This window comes from Schistocerca gregaria, chromosome 10 (genome assembly GCF_023897955.1).
Source record: "Schistocerca gregaria isolate iqSchGreg1 chromosome 10, iqSchGreg1.2, whole genome shotgun sequence".
NCBI classification, from domain to species: Eukaryota; Metazoa; Arthropoda; class Insecta; order Orthoptera; family Acrididae; genus Schistocerca; species Schistocerca gregaria.
The window spans coordinates 132,979,021-133,003,169 of NC_064929.1; the positions used below are offsets into that span (position 1 = coordinate 132,979,021).

Below are 24,149 nucleotides of genomic sequence, written 5' to 3' on the forward strand. Positions count from 1 at the left end.
CGCAGACAGATTTGTTAATGAGGTTTCCGCCAACTGGTGCTCTGCTGCACTCAGACAATTTAAGTGTGTTTATTCTTCTTAGGCCAAAAACACGTTTACAAGAATGAGTGTATCCATTATGAATATTGTAGAACATGTGGCCATATATTAATTGAATACAAATACGGATAATGGGAACCAGACATTCATGAAATATTTGTTAGTTTTTGTAAATTATTTTCTTATCCCTTTTCTGACAAGGCATGCAAATGTTACAGAATTATATTTGGAGTGTGATGCTAGACACTGGCTCTGTGATAAGAAAAATGAAAACCTTTGAATTAATCACCTCGAATATCTTGCCAAATGGGCAAGTTGGCTGCCAAGTGACGTATGTCCAAAAGTCAACTTCCTCAGAAGAGCAAATTTAAAGTTTGCAGCTCACTATAAATTCATAATTATATAGTTGTTGTGTGTATTATGGCATGGCAATAACTTATAAACTTTCAGTCACAGGTGCTACTCTATTGTTGTAAAATGTAAACTGAAAACAAACTTTCAGTACGTGCAGTCTACTTTACGGAGCATTTTAGTTGGCATGAGTCTGTTTGAACAATCTGATACAATTTCCCACGGTTTTAAAACTTTTTTGTGATATCATGTTGATGTCCATCATATTTTCTAATCCTTTTCGACCGTGGAACTGCAGCAGTCAAATCCAAATTTTTACGGTCTTAGGTCCCATTATTTTTGTCTTGAACAACACAAACCTAATAATAGGAACATCACACAGACAACAGAACACAGAGCACACAGGTAATTGAGTTTATCACATGGTGATAGGAGACTCAGGTGCCAAAGTGCTTAGCAGTTTTGTTCAGTGTAATAAGAGTCAGTACTCTCTGTGAGCAAACTATTGACCTAGGACCCACACCTGTTCTCGGATGCAAAGATCTGCCTTTCTAGTAATGATAAATGATGTCAGTACATTTTTGAACAAATTTTTGTGACTTAAATCACTTTATAGCCATCCCACCCACATCTATAACACTCAAGGTGATCCATTAAAGTGTATCCCATCTTCTTGTCACAGAGCCAATGTCCAGCATCACACCACAAATATAACTATGTAACTTCTGTATGCCACACCTGCAAATGAGTCTCAATTGGCCAAAAAACTAATTAATGGAAATAAACAATTATTTCATTCAGTCATTGGTCACAGTTATCTGTTATTTTATTTTATTTTTACTTTTTTTATTTTATGGCTTTCATTGGTCCACCCTAGTCAGTTATATAAATATTCGTACAAGTTGTTATTCAATACCACAATGGAGTTCAATAATAATTCACTAGACAATCCAGTATTACATTGCTTATATAATGATTACTATAATTTATTATTGTATGAAGGGTGTTTTGCTCTTCTGTCTGCCCAATACTTCTTTGTTCTTTCAGATATTTTCTTTCTTTCTTTCTTTGTCTGAGTCCACTCTTCCTGCAGTTCCAGATATCTATACTTATATTCAAGCAAGTTTACATGCTAAGCTGTTGTATTAAATTTCTTATTGATATAGCTATTCGTTGTGCAGCATCTGTTATTCAGAAAGTCGTTGTCCTGTTCCTTGATAAGACTGTTTCTAGGCATGGAAAGAGCAATTTTATTTTCCTTACAGAGTACACTAAAGGGATATTGTGGGGTGGCTAATATTGGTACAAATTACTATCTGTCGTGCCCTGTACAGTAGTTTATGGCATGTGGAGTCCCAAATATTTATCGACAGTATCATGTAGTTGGTAGTCAGTACTAAACTAACAATTTTGAGACAAGAAACTGGTGTTCGCATATGATGATTTTTGTTTTTTACTAACACAACCATCTTCCATCTTTTAGCAACAACTCGAGTGACAACTGCCTGTCACATTACTCATGCCATGAAGGCACTTCAAATTATTCTGCACACCCTCTAATGTCTCTTTATGTGCTGTTCAATGTGACATGTAGTGAGAACCCTCACAACCACATTCTCTTCAGTTTCTATTGTGGTTTCATAAACAAACCTAGTGAAACCTTACAGGCAAAAATTGATAGGAGATTGTGCTGGCCATGAGTTAGAACATCCACTTTGAATCCAACATTTAGTCCGTGGGGGAGGGGGGGGGGGGCAGATTTTTGGTGGGGGGGGGGGGGGGTGGGAAGTGTGTTGTGTAGGAAAATACGACGCAGGAGGTATCAACTCCATTAACAGTGGCACTATGTCTCAATTAAACTCCAAGTAACTTGCACCATTTCAATGAGATCCCTAACCTCCTGCTCCATCTTTGTTCATTGTTAATTTATTAGACCATTTGGTTATTGTCACATGATCCCACTGGGAGCTCGTGCATTTAAAAATTGATTTTAAATAAGAGGAAGAGTTCAATAATATTTTCTTATTAAGATAAGGTCAATAGATTGCCGTGCAATAAAGCAGCTGGGGTGGATGAAATTAAGTCGGAACTCATCAAATACAGTGGAATGGCTACACGGGATAATTGAAATGGCTTGGGAGTCGGGACAGGTTCCATCAGACTGGACAAAAGCAGTAATCACACCAATCTTTAAACATGGAAACAGAAAAGATTGTAACAACTACAGAGATATCTCTTTAATCAGCATTGTGGGTAAAATCTTCTCAGGTATTGTTGAAAGGAAAGTGCGAGTATTAGTTGAGGACCAATTGGATGAAAATCAGTGTGGGTTTAGGCCTCTTAGAGGTTGTCAGGACCAGAACTTTAGCTTACGGCAAATAATGGAGAAGTGTTATGAATGGAACAGGGAATTGTAGCTATGCTTTATAGATCTAGAAAAGGCATATGACTGGGATTTTAGGAGGAAGTTATTGTCTGTTCTACGAGATTATGGAATAGGAGGCAAATTTTGCAAGCAATTAAAGGTCTTTACATGGATAGTCAAGCAGCAGTTAGAGTTGACAGTAAATTGAGTTCATGGTTCAGAGTAGTTTCAGGGGTAAGACTAGGCTGAAACCTGTCTCCACTGTTGTTCATATTATTTATGGATCATATGTTGAAAACAATAGACTGGGTGGGCGAGGTTAAGATAGGTGAACACGAAATATGCAGTCTTGCATATGCGGATGACTTAGTTGTGATGGCAGATTCGATTGAAAGTTTGCAAAGTAATTTGTCAGAGCTAGATCAGAAATGTAAGGACTATGGTATGAAGATTAGCATCTCCAAAACGAAAGTAATGTCAGTGGGAAAGAGATATAAACGGATTGAGTGCCAAATAGGAGGAACAAAGTTAGAACAAGTGGACAGTTTCAAGTACTTAGGATGCATATTCTCACAGGATGGCAACATAGTGAAAGAACTGGAAGCGAGGTGTAGCAAAGCTAATGCAGTGAGTGCTCAGCTACGATCTACTCTCTTCTGCAAGAAGGAAGTCAGTACTGAGACTAAGTTATCTGTGCACCATTCAATCTTTCGACCAACTTTCTTGTATGGGAGCGAAAGCTGGGTGGATTCAGGGTACGTTATCAATAAGGTTGAGGTTACAGATATGAAAGTAGCTAGGATGATTGCAGGTACTAGTAGATGGGAACAATGACAGGAGGGTGTCCACAATGAGGAAATCAAAGAAAAACTGGGAATGAACTCTATAGATGTAGCAGTCAGGGCGAATAGGCTTAGATGGTGGGGTCATGTTACACGCATGGGAGAAGCAAGGTTACCCAAGAGACTCATGGGTTCAGCAGTAGAGGGTTGGAGGAGTCGGGGCAGACCAAGGAGAAGGTACCTGGATTCGGTTAAGAATGATTTTGAAGTAACAGGTTTAACATGACAAGAGGCACCAATGTTAGCACCGAATAGGGGATCACGGAGGAATTTTATAAGGGGGCTATGCTCCAGACTGAATGCTGAAAGGCATAATCAGTCTTAAATGATGACGATGACGACGACGACGACGATGATAAGGTTAACAGCTTCACACTTAGCTGAGTGCACCATCTTTCCAACAGCAAATGTTGCTTTCAGTGTCCCAGTTGTCTAAAATGATTCCTTGCTGTGAGAAGTTTATTGGCTTCACGTTCACCTCAACGTACTCCTGTTGATAAAAATGAAATATTTCAAGCACAATTTAACTGATTTCTTAAATTCTTATTCTTCCTGTGTTTGCAACAACAGTTCTGCGTCAGAACACTTTCTCACAGTTTTATAATTTATACAGAATACATGTTGTTCACTCAGGCTCCAGGATGGAATTGCAGTGAAAAAATTACATGCAACGAGAGCTCACAGTTGACCCTCTCCAGTATTTGAGTATTTGACGACATTCCAATTTATTTAGAAGTCCCCTTTTCTTTCATAGATATTTTTGGTTTATGTAAATAACTATTTGTGTTTCACAAACAGATAATTTTAATATAAATGTCATTAAATTTATATGTTGCTGATACAAATTCCGTGACACCCATGCCAAAATTTCATGAGGAATTTATGAATATATTTGTATTTAAATTACTTTGTATTTCAGAAAGTCAAAATTTCTTGTAACATACACAGAGGAGAGCTAATTTTCAAATAGTACAAAACTTTAAACATAGTACAGGGTGTTTTGAAAATAGTGACCTGATTTTAGATGGTAATAATTATGAAGCATGCCACATGCTGGCAAGAAAATGTGTGTTGTTTGTATGGACACATCCTATAATTTCATAAAATTGTTGTTAGATTTCAGTCATTGTGTTTTCTCAGTTTGCAGTCAGTCAGAAGAAGATGGTGTCAGCTCAACAGAAGGCATTTTGCGTGCTGCAATTTGCAAAGAGTGAGTTGGTGATTTCGGTCCAGCATCCTTTTGTCAGCATATTGGCATTGATCCACCTGTACACAAAAACATACGTTGTTGGTATCTGCAATTTGAAAAGGTGGGATGCTTTTGCTAAAGTAAGAGTCCGCGTTGAGCTTGCACTTCTGAAAGGAAAACACTGTAACTGGAATGACGTATCTTCAAATACTGGAGAATTGGCTTTTTTTGCAACTTCTGGAGGACTCTGATAACTTCATTTTCCACCAGGCTGGAACTCCAACACAGTGGCACAGCAACATGTCAGTTTCTCAGCGACACTCTGCCTCAACTCTGGATAGGGCACATGGAACACCGAGACACTGCGTATTCTTAGCCTCCACATGACATGATCCTATGCAATTTTTTTCTTGTGGGTGTATGTGAAGGAAAGTGTGTTCATCTCCCCTTGACCTTATGACATACAAGAAGTGAAGAACAGAATAACAGCTGCCATAACTTCTCTGAAAGCAGATACACTGTGTAAAGTTTATGATGAATTTAACCATAATTTAGATGTCGTTCATACTGGTGCAGGTGGACCCACAGAGCATTTATAATAGCGTAGCAGAGCCTTTTACAATTTATCACACATTTGTAGTATGTTTACATAAAAACATAGTGGAGTTTTGAAATCATGTCAATGCTCTGTGTATACATCACATTTTGTTAAGAAAAAGCACAGTTTCAACAATTTAATTTTTACTTGTATTATTTTGCAAGAAATATTAGTTTCTCGGTCATTTACATAGAGATTAAGGTTACAAACAATTACATACACATTTTAAATGAAGCAATTAATAGCTTATGAGTGAATACTAATACATAATGAATTAAAAGGTGTCAGACTGTTCCGAAATTTCAAATATTTGTGGATGAAACAGTTATAAACAGGAATGTTTGTTTTACTCGCCTTTTTGTAAATGGAGAACAGTGTTGACTTCTGCTCATTACATTCATTTCCAGTGATTGTTCTCCACAGCTAGAACATTCTCTTGGCTTTTCTTCAGTCACAGTCACGATGTCAGAGCAAAGAGGTACCTGTCATCTATTCCACAGTTTGTTGTAGTCAAGTTTTGCATGCCAGAGGGTGCAAAACCATCCAAAGTTTTGAAAAGACTTGTAGCACAGTTTGGGGAAAACACCCTCGGAAAGAGTGAAGCATTAGCACATGACACAACCAATTTTTATGAGGACAAGAAACAATGGAAAATGCAGCTCACTGATGTCACCCAATGACCAGCATGACTGAGAAAGGTTTTTGAACAGTTTTTTTCTGATTTTAAAGGAGTTTTAATCGATTCTTTCCACGAATGATGCATATTATTACACACGTTTGGACCAACAAAACGTTCATACCATCCAAAAATGTTCACATTTCAAATCTGTGAGAATGATTATGCTCCATGTCAACACTCAACCGCACACAGCTGCCCAAACTCAATAAAAAATTCAGTAATTGTTCTGGACCACACTAAATCATCTTCCCTACAATTCGAACTTGTTGCCCTGCAATTTTCATTTGTTTGGAACACTATAGAAAGCAGTCGGAGGATACCTTCGGCGTGAGAGGCTTTGTTGAAGAATTTGTGCACAATTGGCTGCTGCCGCAACCATGTTCTTTTATGAAAACCAGATCAAGAAATAGCCTATCCACAGGAAAAAAATGTTTTTTTTTCCATTTGGAGCCTATGTAGAAAAATAAGTTTGTGTCTTTGAATTTTTCTGATGCTCGAATAAACTGATTAAAAAATTTCGGTTTATATTTGATTCGCTCTTGGTAGATCTGTAATAAAAATTACCTGCTAGTGACTGTCATCAAAATTTATCTTGGAAAAATGTTTTCATTTCACTGTTCTGCCAAATAGTCTGATCACTGTTGCATGTGATCTGACATGAGCATGGGCTATGGAGTTTTATCACTCCAGAATTGCTATACTGGTTATTTTCACAAACGACGCAGAACTTTTCATATTTGCCTCAATGTGCATGTGCCAGCTTCCTGTTCACAACACTTGTACAACCATGACAATTTTGATGTTTCTGTTACACTTTTTGTAGTTCTTATTGACATGTTATATGCATTAGATAGTTATAGCCACTTGTAATTTTTTTTAATTATCTTGTACAGTACTATTTTTTGTATACAGTTGGTATTTTCTGATAACTGCAATACAGTATGAGCTATATAGTGACACCCTTCACTTTTGCCCCAGGTTCATTCCCGAAGTTCATGCTGAATGGTAAGGTGGCAGATGTTCTTACAGCTTTGGTACACTGTTGCCATATCACAGATTCAACATTAAAGTGGTCGGAAAGTAGGAGAGATGCCATAAATGCAATCACAGCTGTTGTCAAGACTGTTGGAGTCCAAGGAGTTATGCAAGGTAATTGTGAAGCTCATGTAATTAATTGTTCATGTTTTGAGACTTTAGCTTCTGATTTCCTGCAGTCATAGAAAGGTAAAATCTGCACTGTTCATAAATATTTTTCCTCCACACTTTTATGTTCTTCCATGAGCTCTTCTGAAATAACACAGTTTATCATACATAAGAAAATTGTATTGACAGATCGTAAAGAGACTGAGACAGCCATGGAAGAATATTCTTGTGAGTATTACACACTAGTATACTTGAGGTGGTTTAGTAAGTTGCATGTATTACACTCTGCAAAAGAGATTGAGAGAGAACAACAAGAAGTTGAAAGAGAAAATATGAGATCCCGGAATCGGAAGAATCTGTGTGAAGTAGGAAATTTTTGGCTGTAACAAAACATGGTGTACATATAACCAGAAATAATAACGAAATTGTCCAATTTGTTGTGACATATGTTCCATGGATGAGTAATGTAGATTATGTGGGGCAAGTCAAAAAGTATTTGCCCAACTTTTTCTAATTTATTATAATGACAGCACAACATTTGTTATGGTGTTATATTTAGTCATGGCCATTATGCTTTTCAATGCACTTTACAAAATTTCCTTGCGAACTCTCTCGTCATTGAACGGCGAAGACGAGATTACAAACAGTATGGGACTTGATTGCGCTTGGATGAGTGACCGTTTGGGTTTGGCGAATGCTGTTGGCAAGTGGGGTGCACTCAATCCTTCCGAGGCAAACTGAGGAGTTACTTGACTGAGAAGTAGTGGTTCCACTCTTGTAAACTGACATATGGCCGGAAGAGCAGTGTGCTGACCACATGACCCTCCATACCCACATCCAGTGATGTTTGCGGGCTGAGGATGATGTGGCAGCCGGTCAGTACTGTTGGGCCTTCATTGCCTCTTCGGGAGGAGTTTAGTTTAGTTTTTACATTTAGGATTTTCACCTGTCTCTAGGCTACAAGGCCCGTCAGATGAATAGTAAAGTGAGGTGACACCAGTAATTGCGTAAATTAGCAAAAGTGTCAGTTTTGCCTGCTTTACACATAAAAATCTTTTTCATTGTGCAGAGCTTTCGCTCAATTCTGCCCAACAGCATAATCTGCTGTGGCATTGCAACTACTGTCAGATAAGTATTTATTCCGAGAAGTGTGCTTCAGGGAGACAGTTATTTTTACACAGACTTGCCAATACATGCATCCCCTAATCATATTGTGGTTAATAGTAAGAGTGAATGTAGGAAAAACTTCGCAATTCACGGTCACAGTACTAGATGTAAAACAAGTGTTCTTAATTTCATTTATCATATTAAATGTTTCAGGAAAGCCTGTAACTATATCATTCATGATTTAAATAATGAAAACTGCACCACTTACTTATTTTTTATATTCTTAGCACAATAAGTTTCGAGAATTTACTCTCATTTTCGAGTGTATTTGTGAATTTGTTTACATGAATATGTTTGCTGATGTTTGTATGTGTGGTTTTCTGCCTCTCTTGCTTCTTTTTGAAGTTAGACTGCAATCGGAAAATCGGACAAAATGAATCTGTGTATGTTTTTATAGGCTAATGTTAGAAATGTTATTTTGTTTATCTGCTTACAGGTATTGTGCCTCCTCCATTATACAGAATATCACACACACAAATCATCACTTACACTGTTTGTTTACAAATCTTGCTACAAATGTATTATGGCACTACGAGGAAATGTTCATATTTGTGAAAACTGTTACAGTTGTCACATGTAGGAGAAACATTTGAAGAAAATAACTGATTCACTATCTAGTTTGTAACAGAGAATTTTTTCTCTTTGCTTTTTGTGGTGTACAGGAATTCCAGGTTCCTCCATTAGAACCGTTGTATGAGATTTTTGAAAGTGGTTGAGTATCTTAAGATCTTTCTCTATGTTTTTGAAAGGGTGTTCAGTGTTTTTATGTTTGTTGCTATTGCTGATTTGTAAATTGTTTGTGTGTAACAGCTGATGTGCTCAGTCTCTCTAATTTAAAAAGCCCTGTCAGTTTGTCCTATGTAGCAGCTTGAGCAAGTTTTGTGTGTTATTTTTTATGTTTATGAGTCTGAGAATTTATCTTTTTTATTGTTTAAGATGTGGAGTAGTTTGTGTTGTTGTTTGTAGAGATAGCTACTTTCACTTTATGTCACCTAAGTAGGTTTGCTGTGTTTTGAGAAATGTTCCCTACATAAGGTAAGCTAGACAAACATTTGATTGTATTATTGGTTCCTTGTAAAGAACCAGAAATTTCATTCTTTCTTTATCTGTCTGTGCATACTATCTATCTTGAGCTGTGGAAGTCATTGGCCACCGCAGTTTGCTTAGTGATGTTTAACCCTTTGCTCTTTGTTCATTGGGATTTTGTTTTCTGTGTGTATCATCATGTGATATGCAGCTTTAATGTGTACATCTGGGAGACATGATGTAGCACGAATTGTGTTGCTAGAGTTTCTTTTTTTCAGTCCATCTTAAAATTGTGCCTGTTGTTTTTGTTTTCTATGCAGAAATATAGTAAATTAATGCCACTGTTTTTCTTTTATTCAGCTATGAAATTTATTGTGTTGTGTACATTATCAAACAAATTTATGATGTTACTGGTGCCTTTGTTGTTATCTTTGAGTTACATTAATATATCATCTACATACCTTTTGTAATATACTATATTTTTTTCAAGCAGTGTGATCCTGGGTATTAAATATTTTCTGTTGTATGCGGCTTAAGAAAGTGTCTGCTATAGTGCCGGGGATGAGGCTGTGGGTAGTCACTCCATCAGGTTGTTGATAAATGTTACCATGAATACAAAGTAGTTGTTGTTGAGCATTATTCCTAGTGACTCTATAAATTCAGTAATTTCAGCTTGTGAACACTTTTTGTGCTTTAATAAGTTGCTCTTTATTACTGCAATGGCTTCTTTAACAAGGCTATTGGAATACAGGTTTGTGATGCCTAGTGATATGAAATGGGCACCATCTCGAATTTTTATTTCTTTTATTTCAATGACTATTGTGTTATTGTTTTTGCAGTATATGTTGTTTCATATGTGAAATACATTTTAAGAACTGATTGAGCTTGTGAGATATTTTGCATGCGTGGCTGTTCATACTGTTAAATACATCGGCATCTACATCTATACTCTGCAAACCACTGTTAGGTGCATAGCAGAGCATACATCCCATTGTACCAGGGTTGTTTCTTCCTGTTCCATTCACTTATGGAGCATGGGAAGAATGATTGTTTGAAAGCCTCTGTGCATGCAGTAATTATTCTAACCTTATCCTCACGATCAAAATGTGAGCGATACATATGGGGTGATGACGATGTTTGGTTTGTGGACTACTCAACTGCGCAGTCATCAGTGCTGATACATATGGGGCTGTAGTACATTTATGGAGTAAACATTTAAAACTGCTTCTTGAAACTTCGTTAATAGACTTCTCATTCTCTGTGACACTCTCCCGTGGATTAAACAAATCTGCGACCATTTGTGCTGCCCTTCTCTGTATATGTTCAGTATCCCCTGTTAGTTCTATCCGGTACGGGTCCCATGCGCTTGACCAATATTCTAGAACTGGTTGCCAGAGTGATTTGTAAGCAATCTGCTTTGTAGACTGGTTGCACTTCCCTAACATTCTACTAATAAACTGAAGTCGACCACCTGCTTTACCCACAACTGAACCTATGTGATCATTCCATTTCATATCCCTACAAAGTGTTGCAATCAGGTATTTGCACGAATTGGCCAATTCCAACAGAGACTCATTGATATTATAGTCATAGGATACTACTTTTTTCATTTTGTGAAGTGAAATATTTTACATTTTTGAACATTTAGAGCATGCTTCCAGTTTCTGTACAATGTTGAAATCTTATCTAGATCAGACTATCTTTTTGATAGTATTTCATTATAGATAACCGCCTACTCTGCAAAAAGTCTGATTTTGCTATTAATATTGTCTGCAAAGTCAGTAACATACAGTATGAATAACAGGGCCCCCAACGCACTTCCCTGGGACACACCCAAAGTTACTTCTACATCTGACGATGACTCTGATATGCTGTGTTGTCACTACTAAAAAGTCCTCAACACAGTAACAAATTTCACATGATACCCCATATGATCATACTTTTGACAATAAGCATAGGTATGGTACTGAGTCAAATGCTTTTCAGATATCAAGAAACACCACATCTACATGGTTGCCTTGATCCAAACTTTTGCCATTCTGTTCAAGATATACCACGTTATATTTGCGCTCAGAATACGTTCTAAGAGTCTTCAACAAATTGATGTCAAGGATATTGGACAATAATTGTGTGGATCACTTTTACTACCCTTCTTGTATACAGGTGTGACTACGCCTTTTTCGAAGAACTGGGCATGGTTTTTTGTTTGAGGAATCTATTTTAGATTATAGTTAGAAGAGGGGCTAACTCAATCACAAATTCAGCATAGAATCTGACAGATATTCCATTGAAGCCTGGAGTTTTCTTAACTTTTAACGATTTCAGCTGTTTCTCAACACCACTGACACTAGTAATTATTTCATTCATCTTTTCAGTGGTAAGAGGATTAAATTGGGCTTTCCTTTGTAAAGGAAAATTTGAAAATGGAGTTAAGCATTTCAGCTTTTGCTTTGCTACCTTCAATTTCAGTTCCTGTCTCATTCGCCAGGGACTGGACACTAACTTTGGTGCCACTAACAACCTTTACATATCAGAATTTCTTTGGGTTCTGTGAAGGATCACTTGACAATATTCTGCTAGAGTAGTCATTGATGACATCACACATTGCTCTCTTGACACCCAAATGAGTTTCATTCAACATCTCTCTATCTGTAGCTCTCTCTCCTTCATTAAATACCCATTTGTGACCGATGAAATAATGCTGTTCTGTGATAGCTCACCAGAGAGTACCATGGGGCTGACCAAGGTGGCCTCTGTAAGCAGGCCTGTAAACTGTATGGACGCATGCTCTCTGAATTCACAGGCATCATGAGGGAAGGTACATCATTCCACTATTAAGATCCAAACGTAAGCTACACAGGAAAGGATGTCCTGTAAGCTCAATCATTTCCTAAAAATGTATTTCATATATGGAAAAATGTATACTGTAAAAAAACAGTAACACACTAGTCACTGAAGTAAAAGAAACATTCCATATGGTGCCCATTTTATATCACTAGACATTGTAACTCTGCACTCCAGTATCCTTGCAGTAATAAAGAACAACTTAACAAAGCACAAAAAATTATTGAATTTAAAGAGTTACTAGGAATAATCCTCAACAACTACTGCTTTGCTATCAATGGTAGCATTTATCAACAACCAGATATACTATCCATAGCCTCATCCGTTTCTGGCACAACAACAGACATTTTCTTAAACTACTTAGAACAGGAGCACTTCTTAAAAAGCATAGTATACTACAAAAGATATGTAGATGATACCCGAAATTTACTCAAAGGTGTCAGCAAAGGCACCAGTAAAGCCATAAATTTGTTTAATAATGTATGCAAGACAATAAATTTCACAGCTGAATAAAAGAAAAACAGTAACATAAATTTTTTTGGTCTGTGCATAGAACACAAAAACAACAGGCACCAATTTTAAGATATACAGAAAAAAGAAATGTTCATCTAGTCCATTAAAGACAGGATGATGGTCCAAGAAAAAATATTATGAGACTTCAAGAGACGTAATTCCAGCTCAGTAAAGTTACAAGACTTTTGTGTCATATTTATTGTGCCTGATTTTGTATCGTCACATTGCTCTTCTTCACATTGGGATTTACAGAACACGATGAATGACCGACTGAATGAATGAATGATTGCATGAGTGCCCATTAGAATGTGTACTAGATAAAAAACAATTTAAAAAACTTATTCTCACTTCATTACAGCTAGCCGGACTTTAATGGAGGAGGTACTGGAGTGCTTTCTGACTGGCCTTTCAGAGTACACCCTGGACAGCAGAGGAGACATTGGCGCCTGGGTCAGGGAAGCTGCCCTGTCTGGGCTGCAGGTGTGTGCCATATGTAATGTTAGTGACACACACACACACACACACACACACACACACACACACACACACACTGTTGGTTCAGTTATGGCGCAAGCAACTACTAAACAAACCAGATGATAAAATAAGCAATGGAGAGAGTAATGTTTACCACTCACCAGAAAGCTGAGTTGTTGATAGTCCCATGAGCCAGACCAAAATTGTGTGATTTTTCTGATTTCTCATTGAAATTGATGAAATCTAAGTTGATATGATCCAGTGTCTAGTGCAACCATTGTTGATACTGCCTGGATGACAGGATATCTGCAAATATGCATCAACCTGGTGTAACAAGACAAGTTAAAGCTTTATGAAGACAAGCTTAATGGCATGTTGTCTCACATTTTGATATCAATACAGCAGGAATTCTGCATGGCATTTGACAGATCGTTCATAGGTTTCCAGCAGTATATAACACCAGATGTCTACACAAAGATCATGCAATTCCTGTCAGTTACGGGCTGCTAGTTTATGGGTGTCAAACTGGCACCAGTAGCATCCCAGACATGTTCCAAGGGGTTCAGATAAGTGAATTTCATGGCAAAACATTAGCATGACTTCTCTGTCATACTCCTTGAACCACTGCCGCATGATTCTGTCCTTAACAAACATTTATCCTGCTGGAAGATGTCATTGCCGTCCAAAGATTTTGAGCGTAAAAGGATGTAGGGAGTCTGTAATAATATTCATGTCGTCCAAAGCTGTCATGGTGCCTTTAATTACTACCGTATGTCCCATAGAAGCCCAGGTGAAAGTCCCCCTGTGATGGTTTGCCTTCTTTGTTTTTTCGTTTGTTGTCCTCAGTGTTGACCTACTATGTTGTGATACTGGCTGAAAAAATAGGAGGTGGACATGCAGTACCGTCTACTGTAAATGGTGTAGCCGACAGATGCACTGTTGCGTTTCACAGTACTTAATTTCACTGTTCACAACCACCCAATATTACAGTTATACGGACATTGCACTATTGATTAAACTTTCCATAAGCATCGTTAACAGATTGCAGGTGGACATCTGCATACTGCTACAATAGTTTACTGTTGAACATCTAAGAGCAGTAAAAGCCTAACCACACAGTTCACAGTCTTTCAAATAAATTGAACAGACACTATCATTGCTTTTAACACACAGCCTATTGGTGTAACACTTATTTCACTGTTAAGTTGATGCATAGTTGTTGTTCTAACCAACACAGGTTTCTCGTCTGAAACAGGGCCGTGGACTGACTGTCTCGTGACAAAAAACTGGGTCCTTATATATCCTCACAATAATAGGTACTGAAACTACACATTGAAGTTAATTTTACAGAAATTACAATTAAAACTTAACTCATTCAATCAATTGAATATATCGAAAAATTGATTCTTTTCAACAGTTTCTTCTATTACAAAAGTTAGGCCGAATTATTTGTTTAAATCATGAAATTAACATATATAGTTACACAAACAATACTTTTGACAAAACTGTTAATTACTTAGGAATTAATTAAGGCCTGGTTTTGCTAACACATTTCTGACTAGAACCAAATACATACTTTAAGAGTGCTATTGTTTCATCTTCCAAATGTTTGTAATTAGTACAGAACTTATATTTATTTATATGTCAGCAATAGAATTTAAGTTACGAAACAATTACTGATTTCACCCTATAACAAAAGATACTAACTAGGAATAGTCGAAATAAATTAGAAAAGCAATTACATACCTAAGACTAAGCATAAAATTAGATCGGGTGTTATATTCTCTAAAACTAAGGGCCAATCTTTCTCTTGTATGAAAATGCAGATTATATTGAAGTATGTTAATGGTAATTAGTTAAAACTGGGAAAAAAAATTAAGTAGGCAGATGGCAAAACAAGAGGGGAAATAAAAATATCCCAGCTTGCTTCGTCACACCCAGATAGCACGGCACTGTGCCCACTGACCTACATCTGTGGTGTGGTGCACGTTTCGAGCAGCCTTTTAACATAATGGTGGTGTATCTGCAAATGAGTGTAAAAACGGTATAACGAGAAACATGATTCACTCGATTAGGTGACACATTTCCGTTGAACCACGGCCTGAGCTTGATGATCTGACACCTACTCCCAACTGTTATTGACAGTGACTGGATGAGTGTCTACTCAGTGTATCAATAAAAGTGATTCACTTGACTAGACTACATGTTTCCATTGGTCTACAGTCCAGTCTCAATGATCCAGTGTCTAGTGCAACCATTGTTGACAGTGCCTGGATGACAGCATATAAGCCTCAACCTGGTGTAACAAGAAACGTGATTCATTTCATTAGGCAACACATTTCCATTGACCCAAGGTCCATTTTTGATGATCCCATTCCCTCTGCAATTGTTATTGATGATGTCATTGCAGGTATATAGTGATCATCTGCCGCGGATCGCCAGGTTCGACCGTGTGCTCTGAGCAGTGCGGTCTGTAACAGTTGTGTTTGCACCATCTGTGTACTCTGTCCTCAGATCTGGCACAAATAGTCGCCTATCCTGCTTTACAGAGTGGCCAAGCCACCATGTTATGTGATGAGGCGTAGACATGAGAAACCTTGTCACCTATTCACAGATTCACTGTTCTTCAACGATTTTTCCATATACTCTAACTACCATACCGTGTGGAAAGCCAACAACAGTAGCTGTTTCTGAGATGCTTTTCCCGGGTGCTGGGTCATAACGTTCTGTCCTTTCTCAAAGTTGTTTGTCAGTGTATTTTGCCACATGCAGCCCTTATTGTCACTGATACCCCATTTGTCTCTGCTTCGTTTTTGTAACTTCCATACATCCTCGTGTGTCCGCAGCAGTACCAGCACCAGATGACATTCTGTGCACTGGGCTGTGCTCATAATGTTTTGGTTCCTTGGTGTATGTTCGTTATGTACTACATTGCATTTGCACTATGGTTGGATGCTAAAGACAGTAGTTTCAACAGTTCTGACTACTGTGCATGTTGTGGCATCATTCTGGTGCATTATAAACAGTGAAATTGGAGATACAATTTCCTGAAACTGGTCTGCAAAAAAATAAAAAAAAAAAGGTTAAAAATTTAAAGAAAGTCTAAAGTTGTTACATGGATTTTCTTTCCCTACAAAATAGATTATACGGTTGCAGACCTAATGAGGAAATGCATGAAGATATGGGTGTTGTCTTCTTAAACACAGAGGGTTGTTTTCTGCTTGAGCTTCTTTGGCCCTCCGCACCTCTTCCACACTCATTGCACATTACATCGTGCATTGCAAGGAAGAAGATTATCCTTCTGCATGACAATGTGTAGCCTCACACTGTACACTCCCTAGAGAACTGATTTGTTACCTCCAACTACATTCTTTCCGATTTTCCCAAAGAACAACTCCGAGACCAATTATCTCAGTTGCTGGAGTTGACTGGTCTGTCTTCTGGCAGCCAGAACAGGCTACTGTCACATCAGAGTTATAAGATTTACACAATGATGAAAAGAATTTGTACAAAAAAATTGCAGACTGAAAATTTTTGGGGAAGTGGGTGGGTAGTTGTCTTACATGCACAATAAATTTGAACAACAGAACAAGTTATTAGCATCATATGTGTTGATGAACTGATGCTAAAAGGCTGGGGTACCTACTATTTATACCTCTGGATGCCGTCAGTGGATCAAGTCATTCTGAAGAAACTTATAATAGAAGAAAATGGCCATCTACAAAAAGCAGGAAAACAAATAATAAAGGATTAAAAAAAATTACAAAGCCATCTGCACTGTGACCCTGTTTTTCTCCTCTGAAAGAACTATTGAAAGACCCATACATATAACAAAACCAAGCATGTGTGTGGCCACCTCAGGGCCTGCTGCCAATACAGAGTTGAAATTCCTGACCAGAACTCGTAAAACAAGATGGCAGAACATGTAATATTTTGTAAAAGTGACACAGTGCATTTTAGCAAATACAGCTTACATTGAGGCATTACAATATGGAAATAAAAGAAGCAAGCACAAACAAATTACATACACCCTCACTTCCCCTTCCCCCCACCCACAAATTTACAAAGCTCATCAATAGCTACATATGTTCACAGTATATATAGAATGTTGGGAATACAAATACAATAATCCCAAAATTACATACACTATCATGCAAAACTTACACCCGTTATTCGACAGAAAAGAAAATGAACCCACTAATGTTAAATCTTGACGGAAACATGTGGCTGTTAAAGAAGAAAATTTTGTTTACCTAAGGCAGAACAACAACGCGGGAATTGTGAGTCCGCCTTGATGGAAAACACTTTTGTTGTTTTCTTATTTATTCCCCCAAACTAGTTTCAGCAACAAATATCACCATCATCAGTGGGTTTTTAAAAATCTTATTTATTATACATTACAGCTTTGTTTTAAGATTGTTGTCACTGTTTGTGGCATATTTTCTGTGGTTTTCTGTTGCCATTTTTCTTGGCATCTGCAACTGTGCGATTGCCTATTAGTAAAGAAATTTAAAAAAAAAATAGTGAACTTAATGCATGTCAGCATTATACAATTGGGATTTTGCTAGTGTTGTGGATACAGTTTTCGTGTTACTTAATTTCTTGTTTACTCACTTTCATTGGATGGCTTGCAGCTACTTTTATATACAGAAAAACATAACTTCTGCTCTTCGTTCATAATCCAAAAATCTCCACCATCATGAAAAGTGTATCACTTGTTGCAAGAAGGATATGAAAATTGTAGTGGGAGTTCTGACGCTGGCTGTTCCTCATTAATGTCTCTGCGTGTAATGCGGGGAATGGTTCTTTTGCATGTGTGTGCTTTCTCTTCTGTGTCAGTTCTCTGTAAAGAGTGTGTTGTTGCAAAGTTTTGTGTTTTCATGTATTATATTTTTCCCTTTCACTATAGCCTTTTGTATGTGATAATTTTATTCTACTATTTCTTGTCATATAGACTGTGTTTCAGGATGGTATTGGTGGAGTCATGGTTTCTGTTCATTACGTTTTCTGCAAAAGTAGAATTTGTGCTGTCACTCCTTGGAACTCTCATGTGCTCCGTGTACCTAGTTCAGAAATTTCTGCTTGTTTGTCGTATGTATTGGACCTGACAGAAGTTACAAGTGAGTTGCTATATTCCAGCATTGCTGAATTCATCTGAGATTCTTTTTTTTTTTTTTTTTTTTTAACTGTGTTATTCATTCTGAATATTATTGGGATCCCTTGTTTTTTGAAGATGTTTCCAATTTTATGTGATATTTTATTATTATATGTTAGTGTGTACCCTCTGTTTATTTTTCCTAATGTGGTGCAGTCTGCGTGTTCTGTCTCAGGTTTTCAGATCTGTTGGTTGTGCTCTTGAGTGAGTGGCCACTATTTTTGTGTTTCGTTTTTATCTTGCTGTTGAGTTTCTTTATTATGTCTGTTTTGCAGTCGTTTTTGATGGCAACTTTCTTGAGTGTATTTAGTTCCTGTGTGTAGTTTTCTGGTTTAAGAGGTGTTCTGTTTATCCTGTGGAGCATGTGTGTGGAACTGGTATATTTATTTACTAACAGCTGCTCACACAGTTGCAGATGACACGATGTATGCTGAGAAAAACAGCAACAGAAAAACACATAAAATATGCAGCAAACAGTGGCAACAATCTTAAAACGATGCTGTAATGTATAGTAAATAAGATTTTAAAAACTCACTGATCGTGGCGATATTTGTTGCTGAAACTAGTTTGGGGAAATAAATAAATAAACAACAGAAGTGTTTTGCATGAAGGTGAACCCACAGTTCCCAAATTGTTGTTTTTGTATGCAAACACAGACAAAATGGAAGAGTTCCAGATAAAATAAGGCAGAACACTGTTTCTGTAATTGTATATTTGAAAGCAAAAACTGACAAAAATTGTCCTTCAACCACAAGATGTTGTTCAGTACTGACCGCCGGCCGCGGTGATCTCGCGGTTCAAAGCAGCAGTCCGGAGCCGTGCGACTGCTACGGTCGCAGGTTCGAATCCTGCCTTGGGCTGGATGTGTGTGATGTCCTTAGGTTAGTTAGGTTTAAGTAGTTCTAAGTTCTAGGGGACTAATGACCACAGCAGTTGAGTCCCATAGTGCTCAGAGCCATTTGAGCCATTTTTTTCAGTACTGACTGTGTGTCCCAGCTTCCACTTGGCTCACTGTTGATACATATGGCACCCCACCATTAGTCTGTCCAACTTGCTACTTTTCCATTCAAGTACACTGATACAGATTCCCTAAAGGACTTGCTGTGACAGTATCCTGAGGTTAGGTTAATAGGACTACCTGTGATTCCAATTTCAATGATTTCTGTTATGATGGAGTCATGGAATCATAATTTGGAGGTGTATATTGGTACTTTTGTATAGTTGAAATTTATGAAGTTTCCCTAACTCGTTCATCTTAAGTCTGTGTGTACCATTTTACATTCATCCACTGTTCTGACTGTTTTGTCTGTATATGATAAACCACACGGGCGAGGGATTGCAGCTTGGTGACCCACGAATTGTGTTTTACACTACCCAGGAGAAATGCTGTATTGGTGTTTAGACAGAATGTGCATCACACCCCATCACTTCCATAACTCGATTGGTGATGGCCAGGTTCTGTTGGCGTACCGGATGATAAAAACTCATTTTGCTCTGAAAATATTGTGCATGTCTGACGTGACAGTCTGTTTGTTCATCCAAGCACTTTTACTTTGTGACATATACTGGAAAAAGCCAAAAATAGAGACTACATTGAAAAGTGAAAGAGAAGGTTATAGAGTAAGATAATGTATGTGATGAGTGGTAACCTTTGCTCTCACTGTTTGTATTGCACCCGAGACATATAGTACTGCGTAAGTGATAAACTGAAGTATGTTTACCCAAAAAAAGTATATAATTGTAATGTCAGAGGAAACTGACTGGAATACACCCTTTAAAATTTAGGAATTTGACTGCAGTCAAAGAACTTGAAAGGGAAGCAGTAGTATAGAACGTAGTGAGATGCGGTTGTAACCTATATCCCATGTTGTTGAATCTGTACATGTGGCAGGTAGTAAAGAAAACCAATGAGAAATTTGAAAAGGGGATTAAACTTTGGGAAAAGAAATAAAAACTTTGAGGTTTGCCAGTGAAATTGTAATTCTGTCAGGTACGGTGAAGGACTGGGAAGATAAGTTGCATGAAGTGGGTAGTTTGTTAAATAGAGCTTATAAGATGAACAGAAGTAAAACAAAGCTTTGTCTGCATGATTAACACTGCCAGACTGTAGCCAACAGACAGCTGGACCACTCGGTTGCCGAGCATGCCACACAACACGACGTGCTTCAGTTTGACAACTGCTTCACAGCCGCTGCCACCTGAGTTCTTCCTCCTGACAGCAGCTTTTCTGAATTACATCAAGTAGGAACTCCCTCTGCAACATATCCTTCATACCTGTAATCCCCGTGCCCTTAACCTTCGTCAGTCCGTAACCACCACCCGCTGCCTCTATTCATTTCTCTGCTCCCACTCCAGTTCTGCACATGCCTTCTGTCCCTCCAACTCACCTGCATGGTCTTTCCCCCTCTCTACTTTCCTCCTCATCCCTTTGTGATGCTCCATTTCCACCCCCCTTCACCCGTCCTGCTAACCGAGCGAGGTGGCGCAGTGGTTAGCACACTGGACTCGCATTTGGGAGGACGACGGTTCAATCTCGTCTCCGGCCATCCTGATTTAGGTTTTCCGTGATTTCCCTAAATTGTTTCTGGCAAATGCCGGGATGGTTCCTTTGAAAGGGCATGGCCGATTTCCTTCCCAATCCTTCCCTAACCCGAGCTTGCACTCCGTCTCTTAATGACCTCGTTGTCTATGGGACGTTAAACACTAACCACCAATACCCTCCTGCTATCCCATAACACAGCCTCACAATGCTGGCCCTAACTGCCCCCACCATATCCTTGCATTATCCCAAAGGTAAGTGCTACTATCTTCTTCCTCCCAATTTCACACTTCTGTCACTCACCGAACAGTCCAAGATAACTGCTCACCTCAGATGTAGTCACAGCTGGCCATTAGTGTATAGAGATGACAGTGAACGTGTGTGTGAGCTACGCATGTGGGAATAGGTCTGTGCGCGTGCGCGCGTGCACACACACGCACATTTCATCTACAGCTGATGAAGGACTTAATCCAATGGCTAAATAATATCTATTAGCCTTCATTTAATGTGCCCATCTGCTACTCAGTGCTTCCTTTATGTGGAGAGTAGTAGTCTTATTCATTTCATGTTGTTAGAATGGAGTGTAGTAGAATTAAATCAGTTGATGCTGAGAAAATTAGATCAAGAAATATCAATCTCAGTTTTATAACAATGAAAACAATCAATTATTGATAAAATTATTTAATTGGGAAGATAAAAAAATCTACTCACCAAAGGGGCAGCAGAACTCACACGTGAAAGACTGTTGTGATTGGCAAGCTTTCGGAGCCAGTGGCTCCTCCTTCAGGCGGAAGGGTTGAAGACCTCCTTCTGCCTGAAGAAGGAGCCAATGGCTCTGAAAGCTTGCCAGTCACAACAGTCTTTTATGTGCGAGTTCTGCCGCCACTTGGTGAGTAGATTTTTTATCAATATGTTTTGTTGTTTGGGCCACAGATTAACTGATGATGGTAGTAGTAGAGTGGATATAAAATTGTGAAAAACGTTTGTGAAAAAGGGAAATTTGTTAACATCTAATACAAATTTAAGTGTTAGCAAGTTTTTTCTGAAGATATTTGTCTGGAGTGTTGCCTCGTTTGGAAATGAAATGTGGATTATAAACAGTTTAGAAGTAAGAGAATAGGAGCTCTTGAAATATGGTGCTACAAAAGAAGGCTGGAGACTAAATAATGATGAGGTACTGAAAATAATACAAGAAAAAAGAAATTTGTGTCACAACTTGACTAAACGAATGGATCGGTTGATTAGACATATTCCGAGATATCACTGAGTTATCGGATTGGAAACGGGAGAAGGAAAAGTGGGAGTTAAAAATTGTAGAGAGAGATCAAGGGTTGAGTAAAATAACCAATGTCAAGTGAATGTTGTAGTTGTTCAGATGTGAAGAGGCTTGCACATAATAGACTGGCATAGAGAGCTGCAGTTTGAGGTTTGAAGTACACTGTAACAAATTGTTTGCAAAACAGAGAACTGCCAATTCAACCTTTTTTTTTATGAATACTTTTTGTTACTGCTTACTACTTATGTGTGACAGGTTGTGGTACTCTTGCTGGCACGGGAGATGCCAGAAGCTCTTCGTCCAGACACCGTCAACCGCACAATGGTTGGAGTGGTACAGCATTGCTTGGAGAAGATTGAGAGGGTGCGAGCTCATGCCGGGCGGGTGTTTACGGCGCTCCTTCATAGGTAATTCGAACTGATTAAACATTGTGAAAAGGATCTGTTTTCTTTCAGGTATACCAGAAAACACTCTTGCACTTTAAAGATGAACATTACTTCTAATATGGAAAACATCAATTTTGAAGTAACAAATATGTTTAGTATTTATTCCGAGAACATAATGTCAGTGGAAACAGTTCATGGTGAACTGTCCAAAATCTATTGTTTCGCCCCATCTCATGTAACCCAGATGGACATATAAGCGAGGCATCAGGCAAGCAGTAGGCACAATCCTGAACCACTGACCAATGTAAAATCTGACAATTTGGTTTGATGTAGGGAAAACCCAATTGTACAAAATATTATAATTTTCCAAATGTGGAGCAGGGTGTATACGACCCGGGACAACCAGGAAATCCGGGAAAAACCTGGAAATTTTTTCATCTGGAAGAAAACCGGGAAAAACCCGGGAATTTTTCGGAATTTCGAGAATTTTTTATTGTTTTAGATTTCAGTTAAATTTTTGTAATTTTGACTGCAGAATTGATTCTCTAGCAAAGAATGTTATTGTATCCTGCTACTGGAGAATGATACTGCAGCAATAAAATATAAACAAGAGGGAAAAGGTAAAACTTTAGTGGCAAAGGGACTGTGCAATTTACAACAACAAAAAACTGTGTACGCACAAGCGTCTGCAAATAGCAAAAATATGTCAAAGGCCGTAGGGTGCAGACTGTAATTCTTCATAACAATAAACTGTTTGCTATCAGCATGACGTCACAACTGTTCACATTAGATTCATTTGACCAATTGCCAACGGTCTGTTGCGCATGCGCATTTGACTCGCGTACAAGCAGTACCTTCTCCCACTTCCCGCTAATTGAAGTTTGGCTGTTAGCTGTATCGGTAGTAGCAGCAAGCAGCCAGATGCAAATGAGAAAAAATTTTCTCGCGCGCCCTAGCTGCCAGATTCCCGTTTGCACATAGTTGTCCGAGTTGTAGTGGGGAGGGGGTTAACTTCCACATGACCCGTGTTTACGTTAAGTGATTTCGCTGCTTCTCTTCGTGTACAGCTCCCATGTCAAATAAAAACAAATCGGATTTCTGTGGCCGGGAGCTATCAAGTGAATTAAAATACATTCACATATTATGGAGGGCAAAAATACATTATTAATTTCAGTTTTCTGATTTCAGTTTATTTCCAAGTTAGTAGCAGTCAAGTATTAATCGCCTTGCAGAATAGTGAAGTTATTTTTGCAAGTTTGCTAAAGAAATTTGGCTTTATTAATCTTTCCGCTGAGGCAATCATTTTATTTGAAACGAAGTGTTTTATTCTACAGTATTGGCTACTTCCAACTGTTCGTTGAATTTCAAGTGCAATTTCAAGTCCACATTACTATCTTCTGCTATATATGGCATTATGCCATAATAAAGAACCAAAAATGAGATAGTAGAGTACTGGTACTCCAAGAAAATTTACATCCCAAAAACCACACTGAAAAGCTTAATATCATATGGGACCTACTTCATTGTGAATCTGGAAAAAGCCAATTTGCACTTCAAGCCGAA

The 24,149-nt window shown here is 38.1% G+C and overlaps 1 protein-coding gene across 2 annotated transcripts in view; it reads left to right on the forward strand.

Annotated features, from left to right (window-relative positions):
- The window catches only part of LOC126293416 (tubulin-specific chaperone D), a 177,547-nt gene that overhangs the window by 106,463 nt on the left and 46,935 nt on the right, over positions 1-24,149 (forward strand). For both annotated transcript variants that reach the window (XM_049986639.1, XM_049986640.1), the window contains exons 13-15: positions 7,042-7,212; positions 13,115-13,236; positions 22,456-22,607. In XM_049986639.1, the coding sequence (XP_049842596.1) occupies positions 7,042-7,212; positions 13,115-13,236; positions 22,456-22,607 (445 nt within the window). The remainder of the gene's footprint in view (positions 1-7,041; positions 7,213-13,114; positions 13,237-22,455; positions 22,608-24,149) is intronic.